Source organism: Heterodontus francisci, chromosome 13 (assembly GCF_036365525.1).
Source record: "Heterodontus francisci isolate sHetFra1 chromosome 13, sHetFra1.hap1, whole genome shotgun sequence".
Taxonomy (NCBI): Eukaryota; Metazoa; Chordata; class Chondrichthyes; order Heterodontiformes; family Heterodontidae; genus Heterodontus; species Heterodontus francisci.
In genome coordinates this window covers 100,500,853-100,515,664 of record NC_090383.1, presented here as the reverse complement: position 1 = coordinate 100,515,664, position 14,812 = coordinate 100,500,853, and the positions used below count along the sequence as shown (strand labels likewise).

The following is a 14,812-nucleotide window of genomic DNA, read 5'->3' as shown; positions in this document are numbered from 1 at the left end:
TGCGATGGATAGAAAATTGGTTAGCAGACAAGAAACAAAGAGTAGGAATAAATGGGTCTTTTTCCGAATGGCAGGCAGTGACTAGTAGGGTACAGCAGGGATCGGTGCTAGGACCCACCTATTCACAATATATATTAATGATTTAGATGAGGGAACTAAATGTAATATCTCCAAATTTGCAGATGACACAAAACTGGGTGGGAGGGTGAGCTGTGAGGAGGATGCAGAGAGGCTTCATGGTGATTTGGACAAGTTAAGTGAGTGGGCAAATGCATGGCAGATGCAGTATAATGTGGATAAATGTGAGGTTATCCACTTTGGTAGCAAAAACAGGAAGGCAGATTATTATCTAAAAGGCTATAAACTGAGAGAGAGGAATATGCACCGAGACCTGGGTGTTCTCATACACCAGTCGCTGAAGGAAAGCATGCAGGTGCAACAGGCGGTAAAAAAGGCAAATGGTATGTTGGCCTTCATAGCGAGAGGATTCAAGTACAGGAGCAGCGATGTCTTGCTGCAATTATACAGGGCCTTGGTGAGGCCACATCTGGAATATTGTGTACAGCTTTGGTCTCCTTATCTGAGGAAGGATGTTCTTGCTATAGAGGGAGTGCAGTGAAGGTTTACCAGACTGATTCCTGGGATGGCGGGACTGACATATGAGGAGAGATTGAGTCGGTTAGGATTATATTCGCTGGAGTTCAGAAGAGTGAGGGGGGATCTCATAGAAACCTATAAAATTCTAACAGGACTTGACAGGGTAGTTGCAGGAAGGATATTCCCGATGGTGGGGGAGTCCAGAACCAGGGGTCATAGTCTAAGGATACGGGGTAAACCTTTCAGGACTGAGATGAGGAGAACTTACATCACCCAGAGAGTGGTGAGCCTGTGGAATTCGCTACCACAGAAAGCAGTTGAGGTCAAAACATTGTACGTTTTCAAGAAGGAATTAGATATAGCTCTTGGGGCGAAAGGGATCAAAGGATATGGGGAGAAAGTGGGAACAGGTTACTGAGTTGGATGATCAGCCATGACCATAATGAATGGTGGAGCAGGCTCGAAGGACTGAATGGCCTATTCCTGCTCCTATTTTCTATGTTTCTATGTTAAACTTTTTGTGTGGTTGTTGGTAAAATGGTAAGACAAAAAGCAAAGCATGCAGTGTTTTTTTTTCACCATTGTATGTGCTTTACTTCCTAGACACTAATGATCTGCTAAAATGTGCATAACAGAAGTAATAACCCCAGACCTCAGCAACATTATATGGAGAACGGAGTTGCCATCGTGGCCAGCCTGACGAATCAGAATAACCACTCCAAGCCTGCAGAAGAAGGCAAGCACAAACAATGACACACAATTCCAACAGGGCAAAGGGCAAGCAGCATCCAACCACGTTCTATATGGAAAGCAGGAGCGGGTCTGGCCTGGCTCATTTTGTGAGTCAACATTCTTAACAATTTCTCAAATAAACTTTGACTACTGCTTGCAATTGCAGGACCAAACCTAAAAGGTGCTCTAAGATGTGCTGTGCCTGAAAAGTTCATCCCAGAATTCCAAACTTTGGTAAAACAGTAAGACTGCAAAGTGTTGCACTGAATGATGGTGGATGTCTGTTAAATAAATATACATGTGAAGCACATTTGCTTGTATTCTGTAAGGAATTTTCGACTAAAATTAGTGAACGTGGTTAAAACAGTGTTTCCATAGCCACACATGTGGCTAGTCAGTCATTCCTACTGGACAACACTGATGTAGAATGCAAGTCTGATCATGTTATAGAAGTACAGTTGTGCTCCTGCTTGAACAGCTTAAACCTGAAAATCTGTATCACAAACTTCATTTCACAAAGTTTTAATTTTTGTCATTAATTTGCACACTGGGAAAGGTGTTAATGGCATAGTTGCAGCCCAGTTTTTACAGAACATACCTCAACAACAGTAAAACAGAAAAACTACTAAAAACTGATTTGCTATAAATATTGCTTTAGTGCCAAGTATTTTGCTCAGATGTTTACTTCAATATTAATATAAAGTGATGCTTGCTGACACCTTGATGTTTAGAAGGCTTTTACAGGAGGCTGAATGAATTTCACAGTAGATGCCTGATCCACAAAATGAAGATGGGAAAGCAGTAACAGAGCGACTGACTAGGATTGGTAAAAGGACTGAATTGTATGCTAGCCACACTGTGGTTTGTGAGGCTAATGAGAAAGAACAATGTGACTGATAATAGTCTTGCATCAGAGGTCACCTAGTGGTCAATGGAAGATACAACGGCAAGATTTATAGTTAACTGCAGTGTTCTGAGTGATTAAAAGGAGGCTACAAGAAAAGGGTGCAGTGTAACTGGTGTGCACAAGCTCTATGCCCTCCTCCACCTTAAGAACAATGATAGGTTTACTCATTATAGATTACACAGCATAGAGTTAACATAGGTACGCGTTGAAAACACATACACAGTGGAGACACGATGCGGTAGAGAGTTTGTTTTGATACATCCGTGGATCCAGACTTGCCGCTGCACAACCAACAATAGTTTTAACTGGAAATATTATTTTAAAAATGCTTTATTGATCAGCAACACTTGTAAAATACCAGCTTTTTTAATTCATTCATGGGATGTGGGTGTCGCTTGCGAGGCCATCTTTTATTGCCCATCCCTAATTGCCCTTGAGAAGGTGGTGGTGAGCTGCCTTCTTGAACTGCCGTAGTCCTTGGGGTGTAGGTACACCCACAGTGATGTTAGGAAGGGATTTCCAGGATTTTCGCCCAGCGATAGTGAAAGAATGGCGATTATAATCCCATGTCAGGATGGTGTGTAGCTTGGAGGGGAACTCGCAGGTGGTGGTGTTTCCATCAATCTGCTGCCCTTGTCCTTCTAGGTGGTAGAAATTGCAGGTTTGGAAGGTGCTGTCGAAGGAGCCCTGGTGAGTTGCTGCAGTATATCGTGTAGATGGTACACACTGCTGCCACTGTGCGTCAGTGGTGATGACAGTGAATGTTGAAGGTGGTGGATGGGGTGCCAATCAAGCGGGCTGCTTTGTCCTGGATGGTGTCAAGCTTCTTGAGTGTTGTTGGAGCTGCACCCATCCAGGCAAGTGGAGAGTATTCCATCACACTCCTGATTTGTGCCTTGTAGATGATAGTCAGGCATTGGGGAGTCAGGAGGTGAGTTACTCGCTGTAGAATTCCCCGCCTGTGACCTGCTCTTGTATCCCTGGTATTTATGTGGCTGGTCCAGTTCAGTTTTGGGTCAATGGTAACCCCTGGGATGTTGATAGTGGGGGATTCAGCAACGGTAATGCCATTGAACATTAAGGGGAGATGGTTAGATTCTCTCTTGTTTGAGATAGGAACATGGAAACATAGGAACATAGGAGCAGGAGTAGGCCATTCAGCCCATCAAGCCTGCTCTGCCATTCAATCCGATCATGACTGATCATCCACTTCACTGCTTTTTTCCCACACTATCCCCATATCCCTTTATGTCATTGGTATTTAGATATCTGTCAATAGGAACATAGTCATAGATGGTCATTGCCTGGCACTTATGTGGCGCGAATGTTACTTGCCACTTATCAGCCCAAGCCTGGATGTTGTCCAGGTCTTGCTGCATCTGGACACGGGCTGCTTCAGTATCTGAGGAGTCACGAATAGTGCTGAACATTGTGCAATCATCAGCGAACATACCCACTTCTAACCTTATGGTGGAGGGAAGGTCATTAATGAAGCAGCTGAAGATGGTTGGGCCTGGACACTGCCTCCTCTATCATAAAAAAAATATATCCTTCACTTTTAACTACTACTCTACCAGGACAATTTGAGCAAATCCTAATTAACAGTTTCCCTATTCAGATGGACATACAGCTACAGCATCAATATACTTTGCATACAGAAGTCACTGCACAAACACAGTATGTCTAAATAGTACTAGGTACTTATGAATTGCCATATTTATCCAAATATGTTATAAATAAATTAGTTCATTGTTACTATAGCATTGACATCTTGAAGAGAATCATAGCCTGATTAAAATCATCTTTACGTTACAATGTGCAAGTATCTCGTGTTAATTTATACATTGTTTTTCCCTTGTTTTCCAGGGGGAAAAAGTAGCACTTATTTGATCGGCTGTTGTTTAAGCAGACTTTTTTGGTAAATGTTTTATATATGTAGGATAATGCAGAGCCTGTAGCATGTTACCAGGCAACAACACATTGAGGGGCCAAGGCAAAGCCAAAAACCACGGAATTGAATGGCAGTAGTTTACTAATGTGACCTCATTGAAGATGTTATTTTCTTAGAATATCTCCATGGATATGTAATCCTACTTAACATTTAGAAGTTGGGATATAATTTCCTCTGAGTGGTTAACTTTCCTGAAAAATTAGAAGTGAATAAAGACCAGTGGAAAGTGGTAACAGACTTTTTAATCATTTGTCTGCTGCATAGCCAAAAACAAGTGAAAGGGAAACAGTGAAAAAGGAGAAAAATATACTTGTTAAGAAATGACTGAGGAATCTGAAAACCTTCTTAAAGGCCAATCATTATATAGTTGTGCAGTTTTAAGCCTGAAGAATAGAAATGAAAAATGTGTTCTTTCATTTAGAACAGGGATTAGTTACTGAAAGGAAGGCCAAAGTCTATACAGCTAGTAGCAATAATTAAAAATGCTCAGTGGAAGATGAGGGGGATTGCAAGAGATACACCTCTCACTCAGATTAGCAATCCCAATCTGAATCCTGCCAGCAGCCCTGAAGGTATACTTGCTGGAAGTCCCAACCTAACTCTGTAACCTCATTGAACGCGATACTGCGACAAAAATATTCAACAAGGGCACCAGATGAACCCTGAACTCCTTCACCATTATTCCTTCCATAAGAACTGTCGAAGTTTTATTACTCAGTTTATGCCTAGGAATTAATGATATCTACATTTAATTCTTCAAACTGTTTAACATCAATCAGATTAGATTCAATTAGCATTTACACTACTAACCTCCAATCAGGATCTGCTCAAACGACTGCATGAATTAATTAACCCTTTCTTGTAATTATCAGAAAATAAATCAGACAACAAATTTATGAGCTAATAATTGTTTATTAATCTTAGAATCCTAGTTGGCAGCACTTAACCATTGAATATATAAATAATTAATAGATATGGTTAATTAATGAAATAAATAACAGAACTTACAATGACAGTTCAGTTATGTAGTTCAGCATTACTTGGTTCCTGACTATAAATTTACAGTTGATGTCAATGTTTGAGATTGATATATAGCGGTCAGATTAATTTAGGATTAGAGTCCTTAGATAGAAGACAAGATAACAGCATTATATATCCTGTCTATCAAGTATATTATCTCTATTTGCTTATAGTGAAATGACATCCTCCTTATCAGCTGGTGTGGTGCTTCGTCTGGAAGGATGGTGTTATCCTTCTGACATGTTAACATGATTAACCTCGATTAAGCGAGGTGCTATCTGTTTCTCCTGGGTAAATTCAGTCTCCGTGCTAGTAGCTGTATCTGGACTAGGTAATTTTATTTTTCATTCACAGAATGTGGCTGTCGCAACATTTATTGCCCATCCCTAATTGCCCTTGAGAAGGTGGTGCTGAGCCACCTTCTTGAACCGCTGCAGTCTGTGTGGTGTAAGTACTCCCACACTATTGTTAGGGACATAACCCCAGGATTCTGACCCAGCGCCTAAGGAAAGATGATGTATGTCCAAGTCAGGATGGTGTGTGATTTTTAGAGGAGCTTGCAAGTGGTCGTGTTCCCATGCACCTGCTGCCCTTGTCCTTCTAGGTGGCACACGTGGCGCATTTGGGAGCTGCTGTCGAAGAAGGCTCAGTAAGTTGCTGCAGTGTATCTTTTGGATGATACATATTGCAGCCACTGTGCGCTGCTGGTAGAAGGAGTGAATGTTTAAGATGGTGGATAGAGTGCCAATCAAGTGGGCTGCTTTGTCCTGGATGATGTCAAGCTTCTTGAGTGTTGTTGGAGCTGCACTCATCCAGGCAAGTGGAGAATATTCCATCACACTCTTGACTTCTGCCTTGTACATGGTGGAAAAGCTTCATGATGTCAGGAGGTGAGTCACTCACTACAGAATACCCAACCTATGTAACCACAGTACTTATGTGTTTGGTCCAGTTAGGTTTCTGGTCAGTGGTGACCCCCAGGATGTTGATGATGGGGCATTCAATGATGGTAGTGCCACTGAATGTCAAAAGGAGATGGTTAGACTCTCTCTTGTTGGGGATAGTCATTGCCTGGCATTTGTGTGGCGCCGATGTTACTTGCTACTCATCATCCCAAGCCTAAATGTTGTCCAGGTCCTGCTGCATGCCAGCACAGACTACTTCAGTATCTGAGGAGTTGCAAATGGAACTGAACATTGTGCGATCATCAGCAAACATCCCCAATTCTGACCTTATGATGGAGGGAAGGACATTATTGAAGCAGCTGAAGATGGTTGGGCCTAGGACACTACCCTGAGAAACTCCTGCAGTGATGTCCTAGAGCTGAGATCATTGGCCTCCAACCATCTTCCTTTGTGCTAGGTATGAGTCCAACCAGGACAGTTTTCCAAATGATTCCCATTAAGTTCAATTTTACTAAGACTCCTTGATGCCATACTCAGTCAAATGCTGCCTCGATCAAGGGCAGTCACTCTCACCTCACTTCTGGAATTCAGCTCCTTTGTCCATGTTTGGAGGTCCTGGTGGAATTCAAACTGAGCATCAGTGAGCAGGTGATTGGTGACTAAGTGTTAGTTGATTGCATGTCAGCAACACCTTCCATCATTTTGCTAATGTTTAAGAGTAGACATGTGGGGCAGTAATTGGCCTGCATTTTATGAATAGGACATACCTGGGCAATTTTCCACTTTTTCAGGTAGATGTCCGTGTTGTGGCAACACTGGAATTGCATGGCTACTGGCGCATCAAGTTCTGGAACACAAATCTTCAGCACTGCAGCCAGGATGTTGTCTAGCTTTTGTGTATCCAGTGTTCCCAGATTTTTTTTATATCATGTGAAGACTGGTGGGGACCTCAGGAGTAGGCTGAGTTGAATCATCCAATCAGCATTTCTGGCTGATGGTGGTTGCAAACATTTCAGCCTTGTATTGTGCACTCATGAGCTGGACTCCACTATCACTGAGGGTGGGAATGTTCACGGACCCTCCTTCCAGTAGTTGTATAATTATCTGCCACTATTCACTACTGGATGTGACAGGACTGCAGAGCTTTGATCTGATCCATTGGTTATGGGGTCACCTAGCTCTATAGAATACTGCTTCCACTGTTTAGCATGCATGTAGTCCTGTGTTGTAGCTTCATCACATCAGCAATTCATTTTTTCAGTATCCTGGTGCTGCACCTGGCATGCTCGCCTACACTCTTCATTGAACCAGAGTTGGTCCCTTCTTGATAGTAATACAGTTCTGCTACTGCTAATGGTCCACCATGTTTCATGGATACCCATTTTGAACTTCTAAATCTGTTCTGAATCTATCCCATGATTGTGCCACACAACATGATGGAGGGTGTCCTCCGTGTGAAGATGGGAATTTATCTCCACAAGGCTTGTGCAGTAGTCACTCCTACCAATACTGTGATAGGCAAATGCATTTGCAACAAACAGATTGGTGAGGATGGGGTCAAGTACATTTTCCCCTTGTGTTGGTTCTCTCACCACCCGCCAGAGGCCCAGTCAATCAGCCATGTCCCCCCCTTAGGACTTGGCCAGCTCAGTCAGTAGTGGTGCTACCAAGCTACTCTTGGCTAAGGACATTGAAGTCCCCCACCCAGAGTACATTCCATGCCCTTGCTACCCTTAGTGCATCTTTCATATGGAGTTCAACATGGAGGAGTACTGATTCATCAGCTGAAGAAGGGCAGTAGGTGGTAATCAGCAGGAAATTTCCTTGCTCATGTTTGGCCTGATGCCATGAGACATCATGGTGTCTGGAGACAATGTTGAGGACTCCCAGGGCCACTCCCTCCTGTGTATCACTGTGCCACCACCTGTGGTGGATCTGTCCTGCCGGTGGGACAGGACATACACAGGAATGGTGATGGAGGAGTCTGGGACATTGGCTGAAAGGGATGATTTTGTAAGACTATGTTAGGCTTTGCTTGACTGGAATGTGGGACAACTCTCCCAATTTTGGCACAAGTCCCCAGATGTTAGTCAGGAGGGCTTTGCAGGGTTGGCTGGGCTGGGTGTGCCTTTGTCTTGTCCAAATCCGATGCCTCGGTTGATGCCTCACAGTTCGTCCAGTTTTATTCTCACTATAGTCTGTTGCAGTGACTTGGTACAACAGAGTGGTTTGCTAGGCCATTAGAGAGGACAGTTAAGAGTCATTCACATTGCTGAAAGTGGCTTGTCACCACCTTCTTAAGAGCAATTAGGGATGAGCCTTGCCAGAAACGCCCACATCCCATGATTGAATAAAAAAAAATTAAACCTCTCTTCCCTCAGGGAAACAAGTACTTTTTTTTATTTGTTCCTTGGATGTGAGCATTGCTGGCAAGACCCATCCCCAACTGCTCTTGAGAAGGTGGTGATGAGCCACTTTCTAAAACTGCTGCAGTCCATGTTGTGTAGGTACACCCACAGTGCTGTTAGGAAGGGAGTTCCAGGATTTTGACCCAGCGACATTGAGGGTACTGCGATATTGTTCCAAGTCAGGATGGTGTGTGACTTAGAAGGGAAATTGCAGGTGGTGGTGTTCCCGTGCATATACTGCCCTTGACCACTTAGGTGGTAGAGGTCGTGGGTTTAGAAGGTGCTGTTGACAGCGACTTGGTGAGTTGCTGCAGTGCATCTTGTATATGATACACATTGCTGCCACTGTGCACCAGTGGTGAAGGAAGTGAATGTTTAAGGGGTTGATTGAGTACCAATCAAGTGGTCTGCTTTGTCCTGAATGGTGTCGAGCTTCTTGAGTGTTATTGGAGCTGTACACATCCAGACAAGTAACTCCTGACTTATGACTTGTAGGCTGTGGACAGGCTTTGGGGAATCAGGAGGTGAGTTACTCACTGCAGAATTCCCAGCCTCTGACCTGCTCTTGTAGCCACAATATTTATATGACTGGTTCAGTTAAGTTTCTGGTCAATGGTAACCCCCAGGATGTTGAAGCTGGATTCAGCGTAGGTAATGTTGTTGAACATCAAGGGGAGATGGTAAGATTCTCTTTTGTCTTGGCACCTGTGTGGCATGATTGGCCAAATAATTACAGGCCAGTCAATCTGACCTCGGTGGTGGGTAAATTGTTAGAATCTATTCTGAGGGACAGGATAAACTGCCAGTTAAAAAAGCATGAGTTAATCAGGGATAGTCAGCATGGATTTGTTCAGGGAAGGTCATGTTTTAATAACTTAATAGAGTTTTTGGAGGAAGTAACAAGAAGGATTGATGAGTGAAGTGCAGTGGATGTGGTCTACATGGATTTTAGTAAGGCATTTGACAAGGTCCACAAGGCAACTGGTCAGTAAAATAAAAAGCCCACGGGATACAGGGGAAGGTGGCAGGTTGGAACCAGAATTGGCTCAGGGCCAGGAAACAAAGGGTAGTAGTCGACGGATGTTTTGGTGAATGGAAATCTGTTTCCAGTGGTGTTCCACAGGGCTCAGTGTTGGGTCCCTTGCATATAAATGATTTGGATTTAAATGTGGCAGGCATGATTGGGAAATTTGCTGATGACACAAAAATTGGCCGTGTAGTTGATAGTGAAAAGGAAAGCCGTAGACTCCAGAATGATATCAATGGTTTGGTTGAGTGGGCGGAAAAGTGGCAAGTGGAATTCAATCCAGATAAGCGTGAGGTAATGCATTTGGGGAGGGCAAATAAAGCGAGGGAATACACAATAAATGGGAGGATACTGAGAGGGGTAGAAGAAGTGAGAGACCTAGGAGTGCATGTCCACAGGTCCCTGAAGGTGGCAGGATAGGTGGATAGAGTGATGAAGAAGGCATATGGATTGTTTTCCTTTATTGGCCGAGGTATAGAACTCAAAAGCAGGGATGTGATGCTGGAACTGTATAAAACGCTGGTTAGGCCACAGCTGGAGTACTGCATGCAGTTCTGGTCACCACATTACAAAAAGGACATAATTGCTCTGGAGAGAGTAGAGGAGATTTACAAGAATGTTGCCAGAGCTTGAAGGTTGCAGCTATGAGGAAAGATTGGATAGGTTAGGGTTGTTTTCCTTAGAACAGAGGAGGCAGAGGAGACTTGATTGAGATGTACAAAATTATGAGGGGCCTAGATAGAGTAAACAGGAAGGACCTGTTTCCCCTGGTGGGGAGGTCAGTTATCAGGGGACACAGATTTAAGGTGATTGTTAGAAGGATAAGAGGGGACATGAGGAGAAACATTTTCACCCAGAGGGTGGTGGGTGTCTGGAAGTCTGGTGGAGGCAGAGATCCTCAATTCTTTTAAAAGGGACCTGGACATGTATCTGAGGTGCTGTAACCTGCAGGACTATGGACCAGGTACTGGAAGGTGGGATTAGTTTGGGCGGATAGTTTATTTGGCCGGCGCAGACACAATGGGCTGAATGGCCTCCTTCTGTAAAATGTTAGTCATTTACACCAGGTAAGCAGCTTTTCAGTTGCTTACGAAGTGTAAAAGCATCATTACATATTGCATTGTGGTCTACCTCCTATCTACTGTTCCCACTAATGATATCAGGTTTCTCAAAATCATTGGCAGGAAAATTGCAGAAACGCATCTTTTTTGTTGACAGTCCTGAAATTTTACAAAGAAAGTGTTATTAATAACTTCTTATCAGAAGAAGAAAATATCCCTCTGAGTGTTCTCTGTTTTTGTCAACAGGAGCTTCATGCCAGTCACTGACAGGCAGCAAAACTACAAATGAGTCAGCTGGTATTGCGAGTAGTGATATCAAGCTTTATTTTATTGACTGATTTGTGGAAATATGGTTTTTGTATAGTGGAACATCAGTCTGTAATCTTCCCTAGTGAATCATTGGTACAAACAGTCATATGTTAAAGCAGAAACAGTATGAATGAAAATTAAACAGTGCAGTACTCTTTTGAGATCAGTAAAATATAAACATATTTCTGCTTCTATTGCCTTTACAGACCAATGCAAAATACACAATAATAAATTGAGTGCAACTCACTTTTTAAAGAAAGGCCAAGAGCCACACAGCAGCTGTGTTTACTATTGAATGTTTTCTTTCTAAGTCTGCACTGACCCTATTCCTATGATCTACTTATGAATTCCAGCTCAATTCTGCATAATTTCTGAGCAACCAACCAGTGATCACTGTGGCCTTGAGAAGACCGCTACACCACCGGAACAGGCAGTTCAATTCTCAAGACTGTCAAAAAAAACCGGGGCTTTGCAAAATTGGGGCTTACGCGTTATTATTGTGAAGATTTAAGACAAGACAATAGAAACAGTTACAGCAATAAATTACGATTTCAAAGTGTAGGGAAACTGCTTGTTCTATGCTCCCTGCATGCAGCACAATGGGAGGCTGTTCTGTCAGCCGCTGCTCTCCAAAATTATTTTCCAAAACCCACTTCAATTTGCTACATCTCTCCCTGTATTTAAAAACTTTCGGGAAAAAAATTATTTTCGTCCTTCCTTCCCCAATTCCTTCATTTCCTGGTATCCAGATCTTTCCGGCTGCTCTCAGACAGTTGTCGTAAGGAGCACTATGTCAATATAAGTTGGTCAAATTGTATTTCAGTTCATTTGAGCCATCTGCAAATTATTTCCCTCAACTGGTACTTAAAAGCTAAAACACAAAAATGTTTAAATTCATCAATAAAGCCTTATGGTCCGAAATAGAAAAGTGCCTTTGCAACTTTAAACACTTGGGCAGAGTATTGTCTCCTCATTCCAATAATAAACAGTAAGTCTACTGCAGAAACAATAGTTGTGCAAAACCTTGCTCCAAAAATGAAATTCGCGAGTCTTCCTCTATATCAAAAGCGCATTGTTTTCCAGCAGCCTGACTGATCCAAGCTTTCAAGTTCACATAGCACACGTGCTAGCCCACTATTTGTGGGTATGTGGTGAGGTTGAGAGCTGTGCCAACTCTGGCTCAGATTTGCTTTGCAGCGTGGCCACCTGTCACTCCAGTGGCGTCCCCAGAAAGCGGTCTATTCCGCCCGCGAAGCCAGCCCCAGGGCTACGACCCCCACTGACAAGCCCCAGGTTCCAGCAGCGTTTACACACACACACAGAAGCGGACCTATAAATACCCTCTGAGAAGGTTCTCTATAGCTGTCCAGAATTGCAATAATCGGCATGTAGTTTAAATTGATGCCCCCAACACCTGGGGACATGCTGGGAATAAGGAATCGGATTACCCTGAGCTAAATTACTACTTTAACCCTTCCAGCCACAACCCAAGCAGAGGAGAAGCAAGGCAAAAATCGTCGGACTCTTAAACAACATGCTGGACGTCGTAGCTTTAGGAAGACCTTGCATCTTTCGCCCCAAGTCACACACACACTCTTGCCTACCTTTCTGTACACCAGCATGTTCGGCGATTCGTCCGCTGTACCGTTGTTACTGGCGTTCTGTCCATAATTATTTCCTTGCGCCATAGTAGCTGCCCTCGGATTCCTGAATTTTCACTACGGAGGGGGAAAAATATTACAAAAAATAATCATTTAGTGAGGCGCCAGCATTAGTGCAATAAATGAATTAGCAGCAGATGTCAAATCCCGACATAGCAAAGGGCAATGTGTGTATACCAACACAACGGAGGGGGAGGGAGCACACTGCACTTCATATAAACTTAGATTCTAAATCATTTATGATTTTATGGCAGCGGATTTAGATAATACCATCACAAAAACACATACGATCTTTTTCCCCTGATTTATGCCTGTGATGATGCATGCTTGCTGGAAGAAATGGAAAGCGCAAGGGGATAAACCATTCGAGGTATGCAAACAGTTCTCAGTGGATGAAAATACAAGCAGATTGCAAAATATTAACAAGATTGCACTGTAAGTGTTCATTCAGTGCATGTTGCCCGCGCTGCCGTTGTGCCTTTGCAATTTTGCAAGTGCTGCCGTTCACATTGCGAGTGCATGCCGCCGCGGAGTCTCCCCTCAACAACATTAAATGTTTACATGCAGCCTATGGTGTGGAAAGGCTTGCACATTCAGATGCAGCAAAAGGCACTGAGGCTCTGTGCAGAGAGTGACGGCGACGAAGCGCAGCCAACCTGAGCTAGTGAACGGGTTCAGCACCATGGACAGCGACCGAGCCCGGCGAAAGCCACCCAGTGGCCGGGGGATAAACGCTAACTACAGTACCGCGCCTCGCCGGCAAGGGCTTTGCTTCCCTCAATTCCCTCTCTCTGCCTTTGGCAAGCTTTTTTAACGGCGAACCCGCCTAATGATTTACCTCAAGCACAGGGCACTGCACGACCAGAGCAAAACCTTGTGATTTCTGCAATGTTGTTGTCCGCTCCAGATCCCGGCCTCAGATTATTCATTGAAAGGCTTGCGGATTTTTTTTTGTAGCGAGGCTCGGGTTCTCTCTCTCTCTCTCTGTCTCTGTCTCTCTCAACCTTGTTCCTGGGAATGTGTTGCAGCGCGAGCTCGCGCTCCCCGCCTCCCAAACCCCGCGCTCGCGCGCGTTCTGAGGAGGGGGGGGGGGGGGTGGGAGTGCGCGTGCACGGCCGCGCGCGACCGCCGCCGCACATGCACGCGCCCCAGGGACTCGGACCCGGCAGCAGCAGTAACAATGCTGCAGCTCCTCGGGCAAACGGCGGAGCTGGAAAGAGCAGGAATTTCTCTCATTTCCCCCGGCCTCACTAGGGTTACATTTCTTAAAGCTGCAGTCAAGTCAGCTCCAGGCAGTGGATGTTAAGATGTTTTACATCAATGCAAGTTGTTGCCGGTTCGTGGTGGGGGTGGGGCGGGGGAACTGGAATTTTTTTTTTATATATTGGCTTTTAAACTTCGGTGGCATTGCTCAGCGTGAGTCAGACCCATCGACTGTTTTTGGAACGTGGGCCCTGTAAGGCCGACAGCAATCAAGCGAGAGATTCCTCCCCACCCACGCCCTCTCCGCATGCAAAACTAGATTCTGTATCTCTGCCCCTCTTCGTCGAGTCTGTCTCTGTACTTTCACCAGATGCCCAAGAGGACTGCTTCCTCCCCTTCAAGATGGTGTCTAATCCTTCATCAAAACGTGTCTCTCTTTCCTCCTTTACCTACAACATCTCCTCCCTCTATCTCCCAATTCCCCAGGTTTGGTACTGCTGAAATGAATAAAGTTGGGAGATTGCTCATTGGAGATGGACTCCCCCTATACATGCATTAGGGTTGTCTTGATTACATGAAGAGTGTACATGCATCAGAGTCCAGGCCAACCTTTGGCTTCAGGAACTGTGTTCTTTTACATCAAAGATGCTCTCATGCACATGCACAGACTACATCAGGCCTCTGAACATAGCTACAACCACTCAGCAGGTCTGGCAGCATCTGTGAAAAGAGAAGCAGAGTTAACGTTTCGGGTCAGTGACCCTTCTTCGGCGAAGAAGGGTCACTGACCCGAAACGTTAACTCTGCTTCTCTTTTCACAGATGCTGCCAGACCGGCTGAGTGGTTCCAGCATTTCTTGGTTTTATTTCAGATTTCCAGCATCCGCAGTATTTTGCTTTTACTCTGAACATAGCTAAGTTAGCTAGCCTGGGGAGAATACCCATTTGCTCAAGACAGATGTGGTGCGTCCTGATGTTGTTTGTGGAACAAAGGAAAGCCAAGACTATGATAAATTTTGTAATTTGTTTGCT

The 14,812-nt window shown here is 44.2% G+C and overlaps 1 protein-coding gene across 4 annotated transcripts in view; it reads right to left on the bottom strand.

Moving 5' to 3' along the window:
• The window catches only part of LOC137376137 (regulator of G-protein signaling 7), a 477,275-nt gene extending 463,681 nt beyond the window's left edge, over nt 1-13,594 (bottom strand). For 3 of the 4 annotated variants that reach the window (XM_068044150.1, XM_068044151.1, XM_068044152.1), the window contains exons 1-2: nt 13,417-13,594; nt 12,522-12,635 (exon numbers count right to left, since the gene is read on the bottom strand). In XM_068044150.1, the coding sequence (XP_067900251.1) occupies nt 12,522-12,605 (84 nt within the window). In that variant the 5' untranslated portion in view covers nt 12,606-12,635; nt 13,417-13,594. Of the gene's footprint in view, nt 1-12,521; nt 12,636-13,416 lie in introns of those variants that run through there. The other variant, XM_068044153.1, reaches the window with a different exon arrangement.
• Nucleotides 13,595-14,812: the final 1,218 nt, after the last annotated feature.